Source organism: Amblyomma mixtum, chromosome 4, assembly GCF_055824585.1.
Source record: "Amblyomma mixtum isolate Tamu chromosome 4, ASM5582458v1, whole genome shotgun sequence".
In the NCBI taxonomy this organism is placed as follows: Eukaryota; Metazoa; Arthropoda; class Arachnida; order Ixodida; family Ixodidae; genus Amblyomma; species Amblyomma mixtum.
In genome coordinates this window covers 150450285-150472849 of record NC_143015.1, presented here as the reverse complement: position 1 = coordinate 150472849, position 22565 = coordinate 150450285, and the positions used below count along the sequence as shown (strand labels likewise).

The 22565-nt window shown below is 46.9% G+C and overlaps 1 protein-coding gene across 5 annotated transcripts in view; it reads right to left on the bottom strand.

The window, feature by feature from the left end:
* The window catches only part of lqf (epsin homolog lqf), a 37643-nt gene extending 19973 nt beyond the window's left edge, over positions 1–17670 (bottom strand). For 4 of the 5 annotated variants that reach the window (XM_089588323.1, XM_089588319.1, XM_089588321.1 and 1 more), the window contains exons 1-6: positions 17556–17670; positions 13665–14041; positions 12852–13579; positions 2889–3116; positions 2737–2791; positions 1725–1911 (exon numbers count right to left, since the gene is read on the bottom strand). In XM_089588323.1, coding sequence (XP_089444449.1) covers positions 1725–1911; positions 2737–2791; positions 2889–3116; positions 12852–13127 — 746 coding nt within the window. In that variant the 5' untranslated portion in view covers positions 13128–13579; positions 13665–14041; positions 17556–17670. Of the gene's footprint in view, positions 1–1724; positions 1912–2736; positions 2792–2888; positions 3117–12851; positions 13580–13664; positions 14042–16748; positions 17041–17555 lie in introns of those variants that run through there. The other variant, XM_089588320.1, reaches the window with a different exon arrangement.
* Between the last annotated feature and the right edge of the window lie 4895 nt (positions 17671–22565).

The window sequence follows — 22565 nt, the reverse complement described above, 5'->3', positions numbered from 1 at the left end:
TCGAATGACATTAGCACCTAATGTCATTAATCGGCTGCTATACGGGAACATGTAATGCCATTAGGTTTGAATGACATTCGCCATCGAATGAGTTGGGGGAACTCATTCGCATTTGATCTCGAACCGAATGCGTACTCTGGACATCAGATACGCAGCAGGAATAAGCGACGCGAAAAAATAATGTGCACACTGAAAAACTTAGAAAGTGCATTTATTTAGTTCTGATAAAAAAAAAGGTAATGTTGGTGTGAATCTGTTCACACTACAGGCTGTCGTGGATAGCTATTACTCTCGGTCTCAGCAACAGCCAACAGCAGCGGCCGAGCGTGAGGCAGCGTCCTTCCCGCAACCGTCGGTCATTTTGGGTTGCATGATTCTTGCTGGTAGGCGTGCCATGTTTGTTAAGCTCGAAGGTACTTAAAGACCTAACTGAGCAGTTCACCTTTTGGAAGTCATTTCCAAGCTCCGCGCGTGTCCGCGCGCCGCCATGTCAGCCATTTTGTTTGTTTACATTTGTCGGATTTGTGGTTGACTTTGCACTTGGCTTGGCTTTTGTTGTCTAAAGTGGTGCAGAATGGCCGGAAATAATATTTTAAGCTTATAATACTGCACACAAATGTTCTCACTCGCTTTTGAAACACTGCACAACAATTTCAAACATCTTTTATGCGCGCTGATGTCGTTCAGTTGGACTATGTTTTCTTCACTGATCGTTGATGCCACCATTTTCGAATGACATTATTTTTTTCTGTGTAGCATTGAAAGAGACCAAATGACATTCGATGCATCGAATGCCATTAGGTTCGAATGACATTAAATTTGCTAGTGTGACAGGGGTATAAGACATGATAAGCAATCGGCCCATGTCAAACCGTCAACAAGCATTAGATAGATGCAATAAAGATGGTGAAGAAACCCAAGGCATTACCGGAAAGGCGCTTCCAGAGGAGAGGTTGAAATCTTCAAGGTCAGTAAACTGCATATTAGTTTTTTTTTTTTTTTTTTGACAACCACATGGTTTCAGACCCCATTTGACGGCCAAGTGTTTGAGAAATTTTGAGTACTTTCACTGCAATTCCTGGATTTCATGATAACCAAATGTAGGCAACACCCTGAGGAAAGACAATACCTCGCGCGTGATGTGTACATCATGCGACGAAAGCCACGATACTAATGAAAGGCACAGACGTAACTAAGCCACAGCAAACTCGGCGAAACGCAACTTCGCCATTCTTGCGATTTTCAAAACTATTCCTTGCACGAGCAGGCAATCGAGTGCTTCAAATTGTCTGAACTGAACGAGAGCTCCTAATTACTACATCTGCACTAGGCAATATGCATATCTGCATTAGTTGGTTGCTTTGAACACGATGAGACACAGTAGCAGCACTAAAATATGGGGATGGAAGATGAGCTACAGACATCACTGTAGTCAAATACAACTCAACAACGAAGCAGCAAATGCCCTTCATAGGAGGTTCTCCGCTGTGTGTGTCTTGTCTCCTTCTTGGTCTGTGTGTGTTTGCACTGTTGAACCATCACTATGAATCTACACCAACTAGCCCAATCTGCAGTTCTTCTACAGCTATTAGCTATCACCGATTAGCAACACTGGGTCTCAAGTGATAATCAGCTAACAAGTCTGGCACTGGGTCAGGTGCCCACGCTGAGAAAAAACCACGGAGTTAACCAAGGGCGTCGGCGAGAAACAGTGGTATACTCACGTCTGCTGCGACTCGTTGAGCGCCATCTGGAGTCGGAGGTCGTCGTGTTTGCGGAGCCGCTCCTCTTGCTCGGCCTCCTCCTTGCTCATGGCCAGGGCCAGCTGGAGCTGGAGCTCCTCCTCTCCCGCCGTCTGTGGACGGGCACACTCCAGCTCCGAGGAGAGGCCACTTGCTCCATCACCCTCGCCTGCAGAGACGCACCAACGCAGCCACCAGTCCGCGGTTGCCCCACTTCTGAGCCAAGCCAAGTACAAAGTAAGGTGCCCACCAGCAGCTTCAATGCAAAGACATCGTCCCTGGTACTCACAGTGGCCCACTATGCAAACGCTTCAATGTTTAACCTTTTTCTTACTTCTTTTCTGCTTCTCTAACCTCGACTAGGTACCCATTCTCAATGGAGTGCATGTATTCCCTCTAAAAGACTTCTGATTACCTATTTTGTGCATTATAGGTCCTCAGAGTGGCAGAGACGAACATGGAGTGATGAGGTAAGCAAGCTGCTGGTATAATTTGGCTTTACGGTTTTGTGCAGTTTAACGTCCCAAAGCGACTCAGGCTATGAGGGACGTCGCAGTGGACGTCTCCAGATAATTTCAACCACCTGGGATTCTTTAACGTGCACTGTGACATCGCAAAGTACATGGGCCTCTAGCACTCTGCCTTCATCGAAATGCAACCGCCGTGGCCGGGATCGAATCCGCGTCTTTCGGGTCACCAGCACAGCACACATAACCACTAAGCTATTGCGGCGGCTTTCTTGCTGGTATAATGTGGTTCCGGCTAGCGCAATGTTAACTGGAGACTTCTGAAAGAGGTGCCTGTCTTGCAGTCGCCTTTACTAGTCTGATTATAATATGACGACGACAGTGGTGGGGCTGGTAAGGAATGATGGTGGCTGCTGCAAAGTCTTCCCAACCTCAACTGTAGAATTCTTCTCCAGTTTAGGTTGCACATGCGTCAAGTACTTCTCGAGAGTTCAGTGCACAGCGCTCCCAAAGAGAGGTGTCCTTACCTCTGGGTGACGTCGCGTCAGAGTTGTACGAATCTCGCCGACTGGTGCTGCCATACTGAAATGCAAAAAAAGTGATCAAGGTGCCTTCATCATTCTTTATCTGCAGAGGTGATTTGGATGTCTAGAAGACGTCTAGAAAGGGGTCTACACACCCTGGACAGGGCCTCGGAGCCCGTGCGGGCGGTGGCCTGGGCGAAGCGCTCCTTGGCCTTGAGGGCGCGGGTGCGCTCGGCACGCAGCCGCTCGTCGTCCTTGAGCAGCGCCACCAGCTGCTTGGACTTTTCGCGCACGTTCACCCCCTGGTCCTTGTTGTCCTCCGTGTGCTGGAAGTCCTTCAGCGTCTGGATCGCAAAGATGTTCTCCTTGCACTGCTGGCCGACCTGGAGGAGCACAAACATGTGCGTCAGTCACACAGAAACTAGGCCCACCATCAACGAAATCAGTGGGAGAACCGGAGCGTACATCAACCATGAAAACACACTAAAGTTCTGCGCCATGGTAATGCTGAAATTTCTGCATGCTTTCTTTTGCTTTCAGGTTACTCAGTACATTCATTTGAAGTGATGACCATGGCACACCGTAAGCTAAGTGCTGCTCCATGTCGCGTTACGATCTGCACTACTGCAGCCCTTAATGGGCTACCAAATGTTTTACAGGCTACTTCACTACTTTCATATGAAGTTTGATACTAAACTATTGCAAGACTGCGTGGCACATTCAGCAAACACGAGAGAATGTTAATCGTTCCCTGGGGACACTCGCCTCATCCTACGTCCATGGGCTGCGGCCATTGACCCGGAGGTCCTCCACGCAGGGGCTTAAAAAGCCAAGCTGCGCTCGCCCGTAGTCACACCGTGAAGAAGGGACCGAGCCGGTCCCGAAACATCGTGTTTTTCCTGTATTTTACTTGGTTGGCGTCAATTACCTTCTCCTAACATGACTGATACAGTGTGGTGCAATGGGCCAGCTCTCGCGCAGTTTATGTTCTAAGACTAACGCAAGAGAGCAGGCGACATTATAGATACTAGTACGCCAAAATGACAGCCAGGCTTTGAGGCCCACTGTGCTTGAGTTCCCAATTTTTTGTATCACTTGGAGTTCCACTACTTCAAACTAATAATCCATTCTAAAATTGCCACATGACCTCTCAGATGCTCACCTACGTCCACCTTACCTCAGAAACCCTTCAATGGTACCAAAAAATGCATCTGAAACACATTTCACAGTTTCTACAGCACTTGATAGAATGCTCCCAAAATGGTGCCATGCTTCTGATCAACCAGCCATTAGTGAACACTTGCTAATCCTTACTGAGAGGAGCAGCTCTTACCAAAAAAAAAATTCTTTTTTCCTTTCAGCTTACAGAATACATTAAACCATGGAAGTCCTGCTAACACGGTCCAGCACAGGGACGTATTCTCTGGTTAACTTCAAGCAACGGCACTGCTTTGCAGCCGTGTAGAGGAGGTTTAAGCCAACCGCTTTCCCAGCTGCCAGCAAGTCAACTCAACAAAACAAGAACCCTGGTCATGAGCGCATGGCCTCCGCTGCACAGACACAGGCAGCTGCTCTGAACTGCACAACTCTCACATCCACCTTCGCAAAACTCTTATTCGGGAGAAGCTGCAGGAAAGCAGCAGAAGCAGAAAAGTCAAAAACCAAACAGCAACGCCTTGTGCTACATCCAATGAGTTGGATGAGCCACACAAGCACATTGCTGTGCTGTACTTTATGAAGGTGCTTTTTATCAATGGATAAGAGCGAAGCACAGCCACGTTGTGTCAAGGTTCCTCAAGGCATAGTGAAGAAACTCAAGTTTCTCGAACACCTCTTGCTTGTAGTATCCCAGCTTGTAGCGTTAAAGGGCAACTGCACCACTTTTTGAGAATTTCACGATATTCAAGGACTCAAATCTATATAGGCTGTAGGTAAAGCATGCCAAGTGCTTTAGCACTAGCATTTAAAATGGTGACATAACTGACGACTGAATTCTGTGCTTCTCCTCAGTGCATCGGAAGAGTGCAGGGAAGAACAGTGTGACGTCGCGGAAGGCATAATTTCAAATTGGCGCCGCCGTCTGCCACAGCCTGCCGTGCCTCGTTGAACGCTGCCAAACAACACTCAGCAGGAATTTCCTTTGGTGGCATCTTTTTTTTTCCCCTTCAAAGCAGGCGTTTATGCGTCAGAAATGTACCGGCACCTTCGATGACATCACCGTGCAACCCCTCCCCCACTTGGCATTGCGCTCTGTGGAGAAGCTTGAAGGGCGCCGCAATTTTAATTGGCAATTATGTCACTAATTCAAATGCTAGCCCAAAAAGACATCGCATGCTTTACCTGCAAATTTCCCTCATTCGATCCTTTCAAGCTCGATTTCTAAAACCCATGCAGTTTCCCTTTAAAGGGACCATGCAAAGAATTAAAAGCCGCTTGTAAATGTTAGAAGTGATGCTCAGAAGCATTGACACCAAGTATGAGTCTTCGGAACTGAGCCGGCAATTTATTATGAATTTTTAAAAATCGTGTTTTTTAAAATTCACGGGCCGTTTGGTGTCTTCGTAGGGAGCCATTTTGGAACCAAAATCGGGAAAACAGACGTCACTAGTCCCATGACGTCGGTAGGCCACCACACGCTGTCATTCGCTCGAGCCGCGGCAGCTACGACGTCACGGGCACACTTCCGGTAGCGGTGAAAATCGTCTGCTCAAGCCGCCGCGTGACCCCCTCGGGCAAGCGCGAGCCAGCTAGGCATTGCCTTCGTGCGTATGGTTTCAATTTACCTCTGCCGCCTCTTTCTGTCGCGAGTTCGGGAGCCAAGAAAGCGCAGAGACCGGAGAGACGCTGCCGACGAACGGAGTGCGACAACCGGAAGTCGTAAACCGAACGTCAGCGAATGACGTATTCATGGGCGGAGCCCAGTCCCGGAGCTGTTTTCTTCATTTTTTTATGGTGCCCCGCGCGTACGAGTTGAGGGGGGAGATGAGGAGCGTGATTTTTAATCTCTATAACTTCGTTGTTATTGATGCTAGCTCAAAAATTCTTGCGCTGGGGTGACGAGTGATGGATTGCCTATCTTTACGTAATCTCAATAAATTTATTTCATAGTCCCTTTAAGGCTCGGACATGAGCGAAAAAAAAGAAAGTTTCTCTCTCTCTCTCTTGTAGCACTGCTCCTTCAAACGATAGGTATGGGTCAGCTGATAAATTTGACACTGCCTGCACTGATGACCTCATTGACCTTCCATCATGTTGACAGAGCAAACAACAAACGCTCCCTAAGCTTGCGAGCATGGTGGCGAATACCTTCCGTTTCCGTTGGCAATCACTGCAACTTTAAATAGTAGTGAGGGGGTGTTGTTGCTACTTAAAGGTGCACTGAAGAGGATTCTGAACATGTCTTTTTGCCGCGGGAACTCAATCCACACGTTCCTAGCATTCTTAGAAACAGTGACTTATTGCCCTGTGTGGCCGATTTCCCCAATTAAAACGACTTAACGTCCGGCTCCCGCCTTTTTTTTTTTTTATTCTGCCTCGTACGGTGGGCGGAGTCGACCAACGCGTGGAGCGCCTTTCACCCAGTCCCGTGGAGGCTTTGCTTTCGCTTTATTTTGTTTTTTAGGTTTCTGTGAATAAATAATTTCATTCACAGATAATATAGCTGCAAAATAATCCCGAAGAAATAAAAATATGCGCGGACTATTTGCTACTACGTATTACTCCGCCGATGGCAGAGCGGCAAGCCGCCACGGGACTGGGTGAAAGGCGCACCACGCGTTGGTCGACTCCGCCCACCGTACGAGGCAGAATTAAAAAAAAAAAGGCGGGAGCCGGACGTTAATTCGATTTAATTGAGGAAATCGTCCACACAGGGCAGTAAATCGCAGTTTCTAAGAAAGCTCGGAACGTGCAGATCGAGTTCCCGCGGCAAAAAGACAAATTCAGATTCCTCTTCAGTGCACCTTTAAAATGAGCCTGTCTCTTCATGCCTTCTGTCACCGAGTGTGCAAAAGCGCAACATATATGTCATCTATCTGCCGAACAACAAACACGAGAAGGAGGACTAACCACGCTAACGGCACTGGCAACGCCTCTTCCCAATTCTTCACTTTTTTTCACTGTGCTGCCGCCCGAGCACGCAGTGACAGCCCAGTTCTGGCTCACAGCAGCCTAAAAATCTGCGGCGCAGTTCTTTTTTAATCGAGTATCGCTGAAATGCACGATACACTAAAAATGTATTTTCGATTGCGATACTCCAAAATTTGCATTTTTTTTCAAGCAATACCTAATACCGATACACACAATGTATTGATACTGCCAAAATATTCATCTATCTACTGTGATGCCCCACACTTTATGAACACTCTAGAATGGCGCATTTGAGATGCAAATAAATACACAGCTACCTACTCTGGCAGCTAAGCAAACAAGGGAAGGGGAATGAGGGGCTCGTTATAAACATGAAAGAAGCCAACAGCCACAGACACCAAGGGGCACAGGGGATATTTAATTGATTTATTTATTTTGTGGTGTTGATCAATTTAGAATATCACTGAATATGTTATCGCTTAAAGCTAATTGATTAGAAAAGCAGAAGAAAAAACCACTGCTGCCGGTGGGATCCGACACTTATGAACGTGTATGGCGCTGATGAACACTCTCAAGGTTAGGTTACTTGTAAACATAAATACCCCCGAAAGCAGAAGGTTTGACAGCCGTCGCCGTAGCTCAGAGGTAGAGCACCGGACGCGTAATTCGGAGGTCGTGGGTTGGGTCCCACCGGCGGCAGTGGTTGTTTTTTCTTCTGCTTTTCTAATCAATTAGCTTTAAGCGATAACATATTCACTAATATTCTAAATTGATCAACACCACAAAATAAATAAATCGATTAAATATCCCCTGTGCCCCTTGGTGTCTGTGGCTGTTGGCTTCTTTCATACTCTGGCAGCTGTAAGGCGCACTAATTAGAGTTTGATGAAATGCAGCTTGCACACTAGTAGATCCAAGGTACAGTGCTGGGATCATCCCCGTGCAAGAATTGACTGAAATGTCAAGCGACGGCAGGTTTCCACGCATCTAAAGCTCTTCCACAGGGGCCCCTGTTCACTGCCGCACCCTCCCTTTACTCTTCTGTCTTCACCCTGCCTAGTAGAAAGCCTCAGGAGGACCCCCGCGGGCTTTCATAACAGCACGAAGTGACAAGACAACAGGAAGGCCAAGGACAACAACCCTACCACGTGTCACCCTTGTACTTACGAAAGCAATGTCAGACCAACTGGGCCCCCGAACAGCACGTATCTCCCAGGGGACATTCGAGCTCCTCTTCCCAACCAAAGTCCTTTCTTCTTTTTTTTTTTTGCTTGTTATGTGGCAAGTCCTCACTCCCAGTTGCACCATTTTTTGTGCACTCCATATCTGCTACTACTTCTAGACCCCAGTAAACCATAGAGTTTCTTACTATTACCTAGAGGGAAACCTGGCGGCCCGTCTATGGGAGTTTGCATGGAGACCCCTCGAGACCACTTCAGCCGCTCAAAGCATCATGGGGCGGTGAGCTACTTGTTGTGGAACTGCAACTTTTGGCCAAAAAATAATGCAAAAATAAAGCTGTTTGATAACTACAAACGTCCTAATATTCAATATCTTGTCTAATGATTGCAACAAACGAGCAGAAAAGCATTTAAGAGCAAAGTTTGCCCAAAATAAGAGACGACTCGCTCTCCTATTGGCCTAGTAATGAACACTATACAACTAATATTTCGTAATTAACAAACGCATTTTTAAAAGTAAATATGTTTTCAAAAAAAAATGTTGTTACTTAGATACTTTAAGAAGTTTTTTAATAGCATTTCGGAAAAGTGAAACCTTTTATTGGCGTCGTGTGTCGTCGCGTTTTCACTACTATGTTTTTTGCACACTGCGTTCGCGCGAAAGTCGTCTGCGCACACACGAACAGCGTTTTCAGAATGAAACATCTCAGTAGTGCCACTCCGTGTTCCCGAAAAACTACGACTGTCGCGCAACAAGTAGCTCACCGGCCCATGATGCTTTGGGCGTCCATGGTGGCTGAAGTGCAGCGCCGCCAGCTTTCCCTCTAGGTAATAGTAAGAAACTCTATGAGTAAAACTGCTTCCAACCAATGGCAAAAGCTACAAGAGTGATGTCAAAGTAAACCCCTGACACCAACAGTTACAAGCAAAAAAGGTCTAAATCGGAACTAGAGAGCTTGCGCAGACCTTGGTATGAATTTTGTGTCTGCCCAGCAGTGTGTGCTGCCGTAAAAATTTCGCCTAGATGATAATGAGCATGCGCATTTTTATTTTATTTACTTATTTACTTCCCCAAAGATCTCAGTCCGAGACATTATACGAGGGGTAGGCAGTTTATGGTAAAAAAACAATACCCAGTCAAAAAAAATACGACGGAGCCGGTCCCAAAATACAACAGAAATTTCTGTTGTCCTATCGTTAAAGGCTAGTTCACACTTGCCCAAAAATGCGGCGAGCGAAGCGGATTCGCTCGCCGCAAAAACAAAGATCTGTTCTCACTTGTTCACGCGCGGGCGAGGCGGGTCCGCCGCACCGCTGCTGTTTCTCGCTTTTCCACACCACGTCGCTGCTAGCGGCATACACAGATATAGTGAGAAAAGAGCATAAATTTACGCTGTCTACGTACCATAAGCGTACGCATGCTTACGTACGTTAAATGCACGCACATTCTCACTTTTAGTTCAGCGTATGCTTGCAGAGACGCAAAAATAAACTGAGCGTGTGGTGGCGCCATCTGGTCGCCAGGGCGGGAACCATCACTGTCAACAAATTAACTCTGCTGTTAAGCCTAGAAGCTGCGGAATCGTCACTCTGAATAAAAAAAGAAAGCAAATTTATCACTTTTGCGTTTCCGTGGAGGCGAGGTGAGAGGAAGCGAAAGACGTGTGCCGCATTTCTGACCAGAGAACGGACTGAAAAAGGCAGCAACAACGAGAATTCAGTCCGAAGCGAGGGGTCCGGCTTCGGAGGGCGCCGCCGTGTTTGTCGCCGCGCGGCGGAAATGGGTCCAGCCCGATCGCCCTCGCCGCGCCGCTTTCCGCGTCGCTCGGCATCAAAAGCGGCCGAATCCGCTTCGCTCGCCGGATTTTTGCACAAGTGTGAACGGGCCTTAAGACAGATTTTTCTGTAGTATTGAGAAGTTGTCTGTTGTTGCGACAGGAGACAGCTTAATACTACAGAAAATCCTGCTGGACCTACAAAAACTTTTGTCATTAGATCCCAGAATACTACAGGAAAATCTCTTCGGACAACAGAAAATTTTTGTTGTGTTTCTTGATAAGGTAAAATCATGAAAGGTTCTCGACGGCCTGCCAGAGTGAAAACCTCGTTAAAGGTGCACTGAAGAGGAATCTGATGCGCTCGGGTGGATGTCAATGAGTAATTACTCTCTTATTACAAATCTACTCCACCTTGGGGGATTCCCCTCAAACATTCGACCAAGAGGAATCTGAACTGGTCTTTTTGCCACAGGAACTCGACCTACACATTCCCAGAATTCTTAAAAACTTCTATTTATTGCCCTGTGTGGCCGATTTCCCTAATTAAATCAGATTAATGTCTGGCTCCCACCTTTTTTTTTTTTAATTCCCCGCATACGGTGGGAGGAGTCGACCAACGCACGGAGTGCCGTTTAGGCAGTCACATGGCGACCTTGCTTTCACTTTTGTTTCTTCTAGGTTTCCGTGAATAAACAGGTCTAGTCAAGAGACTACATAGCTGCAAATTAGGCTCACAAAAACAAAAATACGCGTGGACTCTTTGCTTCCGCCGATCACTACGTATCACTCCGCCGATGGCAGAGCGGCAAGCTGCCACGGGACTGGGTGAAAGGTTGGTCGACTCCTCCCACCGTTTGCAGGGAATTGAAAAAAAAAAGGTGGGAGCCCGACGTTAATCTGATTTAAATTAGGGAAATCGGCCGCACAGGGCCATAACTGGCAGTTTCCAAGAACGCTCGGAACGTGTAGATCGAGTTCCGGCGGTAAAAACAAGAGTTCAGATTCCTCTTCAGTGCACTTTTAAGGACCCTTCGAGTTCTTGCTCCTTGTAGGCATTGCAAGTTTTTATGGTAACGATAATGCCAACGTATTCACATAGAACATATATGTTTATGGCTTCAGGATATTCTCAAGGTGCCTATCTCTGCCCAGTCACACAGGCTAGTGAAGATAACCCTATAACAGCTTCCAGCCCAAGCTTTGTCCCGGCGCACAGTATGTACAATGCAGTAAAACTGGCTTGTGGTAATTCAAGCTCTGAACATTCATACTGTTGTGGAGGGAAGGGGGGGGGGAGGCAGACAGGAAGTGTTCAGAAGCAACAAACTGTTCATTGGCCCATCTGTACCCACTGCAAAATAAACTCGACAGCAGCAACAAGCACCTGTACTTAACACCTGTCGACACCAGGATGACCATGGCTGTTAACTGTTGTCAATTTAAATGTGACATTGAAATAACTAGCATGTACCATCAGTGATCAACTGGAACAAATCAGCTGAGGAGAATAAAGCAGAGCAAAAACGAATTTTTAAATAGTTTTTCCAGTTTCAGGGAACCGTAGATTACCTCCAACAAATCCTACCCCTATCACTGAAACCAAGAAAAAAAATTGTTCCCATTGAGAGTTATAACTATACTGCAATTATGATGATGCCTTTCTTTCTCGGAGAACCCTAATATGTGGACCTTTTTCTTTTCTGTTCATTTTATTCGAGTTGCGGAACACCAGCTGTTTAGGTGAAGAGCCATGACCCACTTTTGTGCGCTAAAGGGGACTTCGCTTACTGCCAAAGCAGAGGACGTTTCTCAGCTGAAACTCCCGCCTTCACAAATATCGGGCAAAGCGGGTAAATCACAAGTATCACAAGTATCGGGTAAATATCACATTCACATTTGCAACCTTCGTGCCACAAAACCAACACAGAAATAGGGACCACTGCAAGTTAAGAGACTGGAAGGGAGCAGAGTAGGTTGGCAAACAGGAATTAATGATATCCCGGCCAACATCATCAAGAGTAAATGGGCATAGGCAGAGGGCATGTAAAGCAAACTAATGGTCACTTAGTGTAGTGCAGTGGATTCCAAAGAGAGGCAAATGTAGGAGGACACAACAAGAGTCGGGTAGACAAGATTGGGAAGTTTGCTAGAATACGGAGGCCGCAGCTGGCACAAGACAGGGTTAATTTAATTAGAGGGATGTGACAGAGGCCTTCGTTCAGCAGTGGACGTAGCTAGACTGATGATGAGTCAATACGGAGCTTAGAAGTAATAAGCTCCAATAGCACAAGAGCTTCCATTCGAGGATCTTGGTAAACAGCATTTCACAAGCCAACACCAACCAGCCATGCATAGCACAATCGCTTCCGTCACTGTGTAACAAGTGGCAAAAAAAAAAAATATGAAACGATACTCCTGTGGATTACCAGCATTCCTGAGTGCCCGGATGTGCGCAATATACAAAACCACGCACAAAAACACCGCTTCGCCTTTCTCCCATGTTGAGTTATATGTTTATGCAGTTAGAATGCCCCAGCATGCTCCATTACCTTTCATGCAATCAGGATGTGTACTTCGTCAGCAATTCCACAGCCCTGAATATCACAACCACAGATGAACAAACTGTATGAAGGCCCTCCCATTACCACAGGCATCCACAAGGCTTAGTGGATCAAAGCCTCCTTGCTGTTGCAAACAGCAGCAACTGGTTTATTGGTTTGGTTTAATGGGGTTTAACGTCCCAAAGCGACTGAGGCTATGAGAGACGCCGTAGTGGAGGGCTCCGGAAATTTCGACCACCTGGGGTTCTTTAATGTGCACTGACATCGCACAGCACACGGGCCTCTGGAATTTCGCCTTCAAGAAATCCAGCCGCTGCGGCCGGGATCGAACCCGCGTCTTTCGGGTCAGCAGCCGAGCGCCGTAACCACTGAGCCACCACGGTGGGGCGACTATCGACTGGTAGGACTGAAACACAGTCCCGATTACAAAACCTCACTGCTGAATACACATCCAAGCTTTGAGGAAAGTAAGCGGAAACTAGCCACAAGTTCATGCATGCAGACCTTACCTTTTCAGAGCCAGTCTTGATGAGGTATTCCAGCAGGACGAGTGCCTTGTAGACATGCCGCCAGTTCTTGCCGTGGTCGTTGAGGCGCTTCCAGATCATCTGCATGATCTCGGTGAAGGCCACCACATTGTACGAGAGGTCGGCGATCTCGCCCATCAGGGTCGAGGGCGGCCCCCAGGGGTCATTGGAGGTCGCCTCGCGGACCTTCACCTGAGCGTCCGAGTAATTCCGCACCACATTCTTGACGTTGCGTCTGAGGCCGTGGACGTTCATCATGAGGACGAAAGAGGCACAGTAGAAGACCTGACGGGACTGGTCAAACACAGCTGCTCACTGGGCAGATGATGACGGGCACACACACCGCCGTCAGACGACGACGGTCCAGCAGACGACTCGCGCTGGCAAACAGCGCGCACTAGCAGACGAGTCTTCAAGACGGTGGTTTACCGCAGTTAAGCACAATACGTCGTTTGGTCGGCTGGCTTTATTTCCGATGATGGCCTCAAGCGCAGACGGCGGCAAATGAAGGACAGTTCGGCACACTTAAGCTCGCAGAGCGGCCTAGAAGACGGCAAGTCCAGCAGGGGGCGCACGCACTTTCCTTGGCGTTCTTGAAGCGGGCGATCAGATGAGCTTAGACGACAGTCAAAATATGGCACACATGACAAACAGTGACGAGCGTTTTTATGTCCCAAGGAGACGGCAGGTTATGACCTTCTTCTTGTCCACTAAACAAGGAGAAAGATGTGGGACGAATGTGAGCGCCGAGCACCTCAAGCAGGACACCGAACCAAACCACAAACAATGTGTTACCTTCTCTTCAAGAGTGGCCGACCGTGAGGTAGAACCCTGGGCAGATGCCTCCGTGTCTTGGAGCAGATGATGCTGCCGTGGTCGCCGTATGTAGGGGCACTTTGCTCAGTGACACACAGCTAGGGAATTTTTGGGAGGACTTCAGAGAGGGGGTTGCTTGAGCTTGGGTGGTGCGAAGACGCTGTCACCGAGCAGCCTGGCTTTTGAAAATTTTGACCGACAGTGGGGGGAGGTCACGGAAGAGAAAGGGGGTGAGGGTCGCCGTCAACTGTACGGCAGGGACAGCATGTCACGCGACGACGACTGTGCGACACGGGGGCAACTGCTGCAGCGGCGTCAGCGACACACGGCGCGGTGGTATCCTGGCAGAAAACAACCTGCACAAAGTTGCCAAAACAAGGCGGCTGATAAGAACTACACTCCGAGAACGACAACAAAAAAAAAACACTACGAGACTAAACTATGGTCTAGTATGCACATACTAAAGGGACGCCCATGACCTGCCTGTCATGCACATGCGGCTCTCTATAGACTTGTTGCATATGACACCTCACAGTGCATGCCAAAGGAAGTTGCGACTAGTGGGTGGGATAATGAGATAAAAACGCCCTTTCGCCATGCTTTTGTTCCCCAATATGCTGCTTAACTATGACCTCACCACAACTCATTTATAAAAAAACATGACCAGCGCACCTCCTGCATTTATCATCCCATCACACAAGCTTACGAGCCACCCAGGAGCTCTTAACATGTCTTGGAAGACTAAGTTGGGATGACTGATTTCATGGGCTTTCACGTCCCAAAGCGGCTCAGGCTACGAGGAACGCCGTAGTGGTGGGTTCCAGATAATTTCAACCAACTAGAGTTCTTTAACATGCACTGACGTCGCACAGTACACGGGCCTCTAGCACTTCGCCTCCATCAAAATGCGACTGCCGCAGCCGGGGTCGAACCCGAGTCTTTCGAGTCAGCAGCCGGGCACCATAACCACTGAGCCACCACGGCAGCTCCAAGTTTGGATGAGGTACAGTAGCTACACAGAGAGCAATGACAATGCATGCATGTCAACAGCTGAATACAGCGCAAACAATGTAGCAAGGATCCATGCGCAGGAAATGTGCATTAGATTAGACCTTTTCTTTTTTTTAACAATCAAGCGTTAACTGCTGTTTCAAAAAAGTTTGCACGCAAAAAGCCTCAAGCTTGAACGATGCGCCTACCAACCTTAACCACACACATTCGTCAGTCACGCAAGAATGACCACTAACATACAGCACGTTAAAGGAACTCCTTCAGCAAGAAAAAGTCACCGTAATCAAACAAAGCACACAACTACCCAATGAAACGGTAAGTGCAGTCTTGGCAGCGCAAACCTTGCGCAAAAAGAACACCAATGCCAGCTTAGCTCTCCAAACCCCAAACGACCGGAAGAGCATGCTCAAGGAGATAGCGGATGTGAAACAAGTGCCCAGCCCTATCAGCTACAAAGGCACACGCCTGTCTATGCAACAGGGTCAGGGACGTCAACATAGTTGACACCGCACCCAAAGCCTAGCCTAAACATGCCTTCACAGTAAATGGCCATAAACCTGCGGAGCAGAACTTAACAGATGGCTGCCTGCCACATACCGCAAGTCATTCCACGAACTCAAACATACCGACAGGGGGGGGGGGGGGGGGGGGGGCAAATGATTGTGCGACAATTCACCAGGGTCTTCAAAGCGCACACAGCTATCGACAACGAGGCGACAAACGGCGAAATGCACTAGAGTGCGCTTCCGCTCCGACGACGAAGAAAAAAAAAAGGAAAACAAAATCAAATCAAATAAACGGCCGCTAAAGGAACAACTGCGTGTGATATTACGACCTCCCGGCACGTCAACTTTTTTTATCGTCTGCTTCGACGCGACCGCCTGTGCGTCGCGCCTGCGCCGAAGGCAAAGTAGATAAAAAGAAACAGACGTCATCGGGTCTTGAAACTTCCTCTGTGCTGTATGACTAACGCATCAACCCTTCAAAGCCCGCCTACAGTATCGGCGTTCCTTTACTATATTCGTGCACATAGACGCGCGCCTCCGCTGGCTACGGAATCCAATTAGGTGACCGCCGATACCCCACAGAAACAGCGCGGTAGCTCCTAATTGAGGTAATGCCGAGATAAACAGCCTCCTACGTAAATGGGTGAAGGGTAGATAACAAAAAAAAAAGAGGAGGGAGGGGATCCAGGATGCGACAGCAAAGCGCAGTATGTCGGCGCCGCCGAAGCCAGCAGACGATACAACAACCTTCCGAGCGCTCAGCTGAAGACCTCGGGAGTTTCGTTTTCGTTTATTCTGCGTACGAGGCTGCGACAACGGGGATGTCGCTTTTTTTTTTAGTTTTTTTCGTTCGGATGTCACATGTAGTACATCAAGGCAAACCACTGGTGCTGAATAAGATTCAGTTCAGGATAGATCGAACCACTTCGCGCCCATCGAGTCGACGTCGCGGGCAAACGTGCTTTGCTTGCGACTCGCGCATACACCCTCAAAAAAAAGCAATGAGTCAAACGTAGCCATGAACTAAAGGAGCCTTTCTCTTTTTGCAATTACTTTCCTGGAGACAGGGCTGCGATCGCGGGAATAGGATCCAGTACGCTCGCTTCATCGTGAAAACGCAACCCATGCGCGCCGCTTTCCGGCAAAATCTTCGCGCGCCTCAAGTGTCATGTTTTCCTGCTTACGTAGAAGGATCCGTTTGCGTCAACCAGTCGGCCAACATCGATTTGGACATTCCCCCCACCTACGAAGCCTGCGTGCGACGCCAAAGATCGTCCTCGGGTTGCATACTAACTAAACTAAACTGGAAGGAGCGCACAAACGCAAGACTACGCGACCCTGCAAGCGGTTGTCCGAAACGGCGTCTTTCAAAAGCCATAAACAAAACGAAGATGCCGTATACGTAGTACAGGGAAGCGAAGACGCGGAAGGAGTGAAGTCACGACGATTTTGCGGCCAGCGTCGATCCGATGGCCCGACAAGAGGAAAGAAAATATAGCTCGCGAGGAGGAGTTATCGGTCTTTCACGCTTTTTTACATGCCGCACCTGCTCGATGTATGCGTCCGCCGGAGGCGTCGGGGTGGGGAAAAGACACGACTTGGCTCCGTCCCACGAAAGTACGTCGGTCCCTGGCCGTCGGCCGCCTACACCACTTCCAATTAGCTCCGCCGCTCGCACGCACGGGGTGGTTGACTCGTCCGCTAGTTGGATGAAGCACGCTACGAGCAGGCGGTGGCGGATCGACCAAACGCGCGCTTCTAGGAAGTCAGCATATCTCTACATTTTTCTTTTCTGATCAGGCAAGAGTCACAAGGCCCGCTGCGTCACAGGCGCGCTCGGGAAGTCACACGGCCTTGCATAAGACGTCTTCTGCTAGCCGCCGTTGTTGCCCTTCTACGCGCAGCGAAAGATAAAAACAAACAAGTAGTAAAAAGACGAAACGGGACCCGAGGAGTGTCGGCTAACTACTGCACTACTACAGTTACCGAGCGAGCTCAAAACGGTGGTCACGTTTGGTTTAACCAGCTCCGTTCACCTCTCTAGAGATAGCAGTTTCTATTGCGCGCACACCCGAGCGAAGGGAAGCAAAGCAGTGACTGTCACTGGGCGAAGGACCGCGTTTGAGCTATGCGAGGCTCGTGAGAGAGGGGTCTTTAAAGGGGCCCTTGTCGCCGATAGGCCTAGCCGAAACAGCAAACGTCACCCGCGCGGATGGCTGAAGCAGCGGCTGACAAGCGACCGGTGAGGCACGACGGTATTTCGGGGACGATTTGAAACATCCAAGGCGTTTGCGATCGTGCACCCGTACGCGTACGCGGAGAAATTCAAGCGCTAAACGGAACACAAACTTACATTTGATCAGTTGACCCATCCAGCGGAAGTCGGCTGCGGATGGATCTTTACGCAGGCGAGCAACAAACCGGAAGTCCCTGGAGTGATCAATGATGATGATGGTGCTAAATGAATGTTACTTATTTCCAGCACTGATCTCCACTAGGGGAGCGAAAATTCGGTTTTAAGGTGACCTAGCCTCATCGTCATTCCACTACTTCTCATTTACGCTCGGAATACACGAACCAGGCAAGAACATAGTGTTTAATGCACGTACCCCCTTGCCGAGGCAGGGTGAGACCTGCATGCCTGTTTTCTTCGCTTTCGCAGAAATTACAGGGTTCTGCACACAATGCTCACATTTCTCGCGTTCAGCTTGCTTCTTCCTTTCATATAACAGCAGACATCACACGAAAACAACGCAAAAAACTGAGAACGAAAGGGCGAAAGACACGACTTTTTGCAATGAAATACACAGCAGACACCCGACTTCCGGGACAAGCGGTCCAACTTCCGGTGGCTTCACTCGCGCTCGTCTCGGAAAGCGGGAATGCGGCATCCAGCCACCTAGTGGAGATCAGTGATTTCCAGTGCTTATTTCTTGTTCTTTTTTTCACTCCTTGCGATGTCTTTTTGTTTTAAAGTATCGCTCTATTTTGCAATAATTTTTAACTTATTGTAATTAGTTTAATCTTTAAATGTAAACCAGATAACAAATATCGCTTGTGGTGTATGAGTAGTTTCATTACCGGTTTGATTAAATTAAGGTTTTGAGTGATTCGCTCTAGCCATGGAGGAAAGAAGGCTCTAGCTCTAGCACGGCGCTTATCAACCGGCCGTGGCTCTAGCAACAGCCTCGACACACCCATAGGAGTTCTAATCATGATCTTCTATTAAAGCTCAAAACATTGCTTTTATCCAAGTACAGTGATCTAAGCGTTGGGTAAATTTCAAAGATTACAGTTTTAGCAGTGACTTTATCACTTTATGGATATTTAACAGCTAGCTTTGCATTGCTATTGCCGTAGTTCGGCACTACACCGCTTCATATAGTTGATGGCGCTGCTATCAGGCGTAAATTAGCAAGAGAAGACTTGAATGCTGATGAAAATTAAGTGGAGAAACAAAGAAGATAACCAGTGCCTTATTACAACTGTGTCTGACTATTTGATTGACCTTAATATAAAACAAAATAAAGCATAACTAAGGCAAAGTGACGTTTGCCACCACCTCAAGAGAAAAAAAAAAAAAGTTTGCATTCATCTATCCATTATCTATAAAAAAAAAAAAAAAAAACAACCGGCGCGTCGTCTGCTACACTTGGTCAGCTCGCTTCAAGCATGGAATGGTTAAATTCTTTCAATGCAGAAGCAATTTGCAGATAACCTTTCAATATAACCTTTAATAGGATTGAGATCTGACGATGTACACTCTGTAATTGAATTGTACTAATTTTCACCGTGTTTCGAAAATATATCGACATGCCAAAAAAAAAAAAAAAAACAGCTTCTGCGAATGCCAAGAAATGTAGTCACGGCATTCTGAACTTCGCGTACGCGTTACACTGGCAGGACGTACGAGTGCCAGAAGTGTACCAGAAACTGCTGTCCTGCACAAATGTTCGTAGCAGTTAAGCGCGCAGCTGGCACGCGCCTGCGGTTTATTTACTCCTTTATTTTTGCTTTCACATTCATCCTTCTTCCAGCTCTCACAAATTTCACGCAGCTGCTACGTTCAATATTAGTGCTTGGCCGTTCTGCAGAAAGTATGGGCACCACCTGCATGCAGCGGTGCAGAATTTGGCACAACGTAGTGCGTCAGCTGTCGCTAAAAGGGGCAAAACATACGGCGCCTCATGGCAGAAACGTAATTAGGTTGCTTTGGCTTCTTGCCTGCCCTACCCTTCGAGATAGAGCTAGTATATAGCGCGCCATTGCAAATCTGTATTTTGGACCTGACGATACCACAGACACCGGAGTGCAGACACCTAATTTTGGTAGCATGTGTTCTTCTCTACAATGATGCTACGAGCATTAAATAATTTATAATAGTACTTTTCTATCATGTTGTTTCGGTTTCAACGTCGAACGGAGATTGTGACGTTAAAGAGTGGTTTTTTATGTCACATTATTCATAAAAAAAAAACGTCAATATAATCACTGCTTCAGAGTTTCAATTCACTACAGTGCTGAAACCAGTCTTCCTCATGAACCGGAATGACAACAAATGTGGAAGCAGCTTTTATAAGACCCACGTGACCTATAACCACAGACGTCGAAGTCGTCAACCGACTGTTGGTAATTCATGTATATTACAAACAAGAAAACATGCACCAAAAAGTTAGGTGTCTATGCTCCTTTAAAATATCAACGTTTGATGTGCTTTTATTTCTAAATTTCAGAATTATTACACAAATAAATCAAAGATTACTTCAATGGTGAGAACACACGCAAGCTGCAACTCGGTGAAACTTGCAAGTGAACCATGCTTCCAGCTTTAATATCGCATTGTGGAAGCCTGCAGGACATTTCAGGTCTGCCGAGGGCTTTATCTCAGGTGAATCCTGCCATTATTCGTGGGCAACATGTAATTTTTTTCTTAAATCTGGCAATATGCATCTATGTGAAAAACGTATATAAAAAAAGTATGATTTTCCTTTAACAATCCAGTGAGAGAAAAAATTCATGCACTTCAAATTAGGTTAGAGTAGCAATAACTTTGTGACATATTGAAGGAAGCAGGTTATTCAAGGGGCTGTTAAACCATCGGCTAGTGTTGTTAAGTGCTTTATGTCCACAGACTTGTGACATCTTGTTTGCGATTTCAGCTTGGCAAACAAGAAAAACGAGGCCCCGAAGCGCCCAGCAGAAAGGTGTTGTTTTATTAACATATAATTACAGCAGGGATCAACAGTGCAGCCATCTATAGGAAGACTGTTAACATGCAGCGCAGGAGTGGTCTGCTCCAAAGGCGAAAATGCATGCAGTGTACTATCGCGCTCAATATGAGTTGCAACGCGCGGTCATCGACCGGGGCTCGTTCCGTGGTGTGCCTCCTCCCAACAGTCGCTCGGAATTCTGGGAGAAACTGCTGTTCCAGGAAACAACAGCACCCCCGCTCAGGAAAAAGTTTCTCCCAGAATTCCGAGCGACTGTTTCGAGGAGGCACACCACGGAACGAGCCCCGGTCGATGACCGCGCGTTGCAACTCATATTGAGCGCGATAGTACATGCTGTTAACACGACTAGAGTCAGCTTAGGACACTTCTTTTCCGGCAGTTTATCAAAGTCATTTCAACACGTCAGTCTACACTACAGGCAACTACATTAAACTGTGCGGATCCCACAGGCATCTTGTAAAGACCGAAATAACTAATCGTCCCACACAAAGTTTAGATATACCATCCGAGAACAGATACGAGATATGGCACTAAAGCTGTCCTATTTTTTAGCTACAAATCATTTGCTGCTGTTTACGCTGTGCTGGGGGCACAGAGAACCACTGCAGTCTCAAAAGCAAGAAAAAATTATGGGACCACTTAAGTCACCTTAGGAGTGGAATGCAATAGCATTACACTTCACATTTATCGCAACTCCTTTGTTTGTTTGCATCAGTTCCTTCGCAATTGTCAATCGATCAACCGCCATGCTATCCAGGTTACTATCTAGAAACTATGTTGCTCACAACCCGGCAGGTAGGTTGTGATGAAGTCACAAGGTCATGTGACCTCTCTAGACCAATCAGGGTGGCCCACTGATGCAGTCGTGAAGTCATGTGACCTCTTTCGACCAATCAGCAAATTTCTTGACATTAGACAGTCGATTTTGCTCCTGATGTTAATTCTGATATTATCGTATTAAAAAAAATTACATCATGCGGATTAAAAACAAAAATCCCCAAAACAGGTTCAGCTTGAGGTAGCTGTAAAAGCATTTGCAAGTGAACATATACTGAAATTCAAGCGCAATTTTTATGCGTAGCACATGCAAAGAGAGTCATTCTGTCAGGCAATTCAAACCTAAAAACAAAATATTTGTGAATGCCATGTAAAGGCATTTCCAGATAGTTTTGAACTTCTTGGAAGTCCCAATATTTTAGTACTCAATTAAACATAACTAAGAAATCAGACCCAGGAAAGAAAGACATAACATGCAGTCCTTATACAAGTTCTTTTTGCAAACAACACAAAAAGATTCATTTCGTCACTTTCAAACCTAAGAACGAAATTTTGTCAATTCCAGATTTGGGCCACATAAAAGCATTAACAGTTAACCTGACACTTCTTGTAGTCCTAATATTTTCCTACTTGATGAAGCAGAACTGAGAAATTAGAACTTGAAAAAAAAAAGACAATTCGTAGCAGTTTATCATTAGCAAGTTTTGTTTCAAATGGCAAATACATCATGCACAGACAGCAAGACTGACCATATTAATGTATGGTATACGCTACAACGGGAGGCCTTACAAAGCATTTTTCTAAGCAGGCCTAACATGCAAGCATTGGCAAGCTACATATGGAGAGAATGTAACGTGACGTACAACAATGGGCTGAAATAGTTTTAACTGTTTTAAAAATTGAATCAATAGGCATGCTCAAGAGCTTATATATGTGATATTTGAGGCACAGGTCACACATTTAAACGTGGCAAAGGTAGGTGCTTGACAGACCATGTATTAACACATGGCTGTACAGGTGCAAATCCCCTTCCGGCAACTATGAATGCCTGTCACATATCAGACACAGAAGAGGATACGTCCTTACCGGTTCAAGATAATTTCAGCAACCAACACATGCCAGAATGCACATCGACTGCACCACAACCCTCTACGCCTGCTCTATGGCCTATCTTAGATTTGGTCAATGGGCGTGAATTGTAAAACAGATGCTTTAAAGAAAATTGCAAGATCGTTCAGGATTTGAAAATCTTAAGGTGTTCTAAAACCTATCATAAGACTTTAAAACAAAATTTCTGTCACTGCATAGACAAATGTTCAATGCCATGGCCCGTCCACAAAGTGCTGATTCGTCAT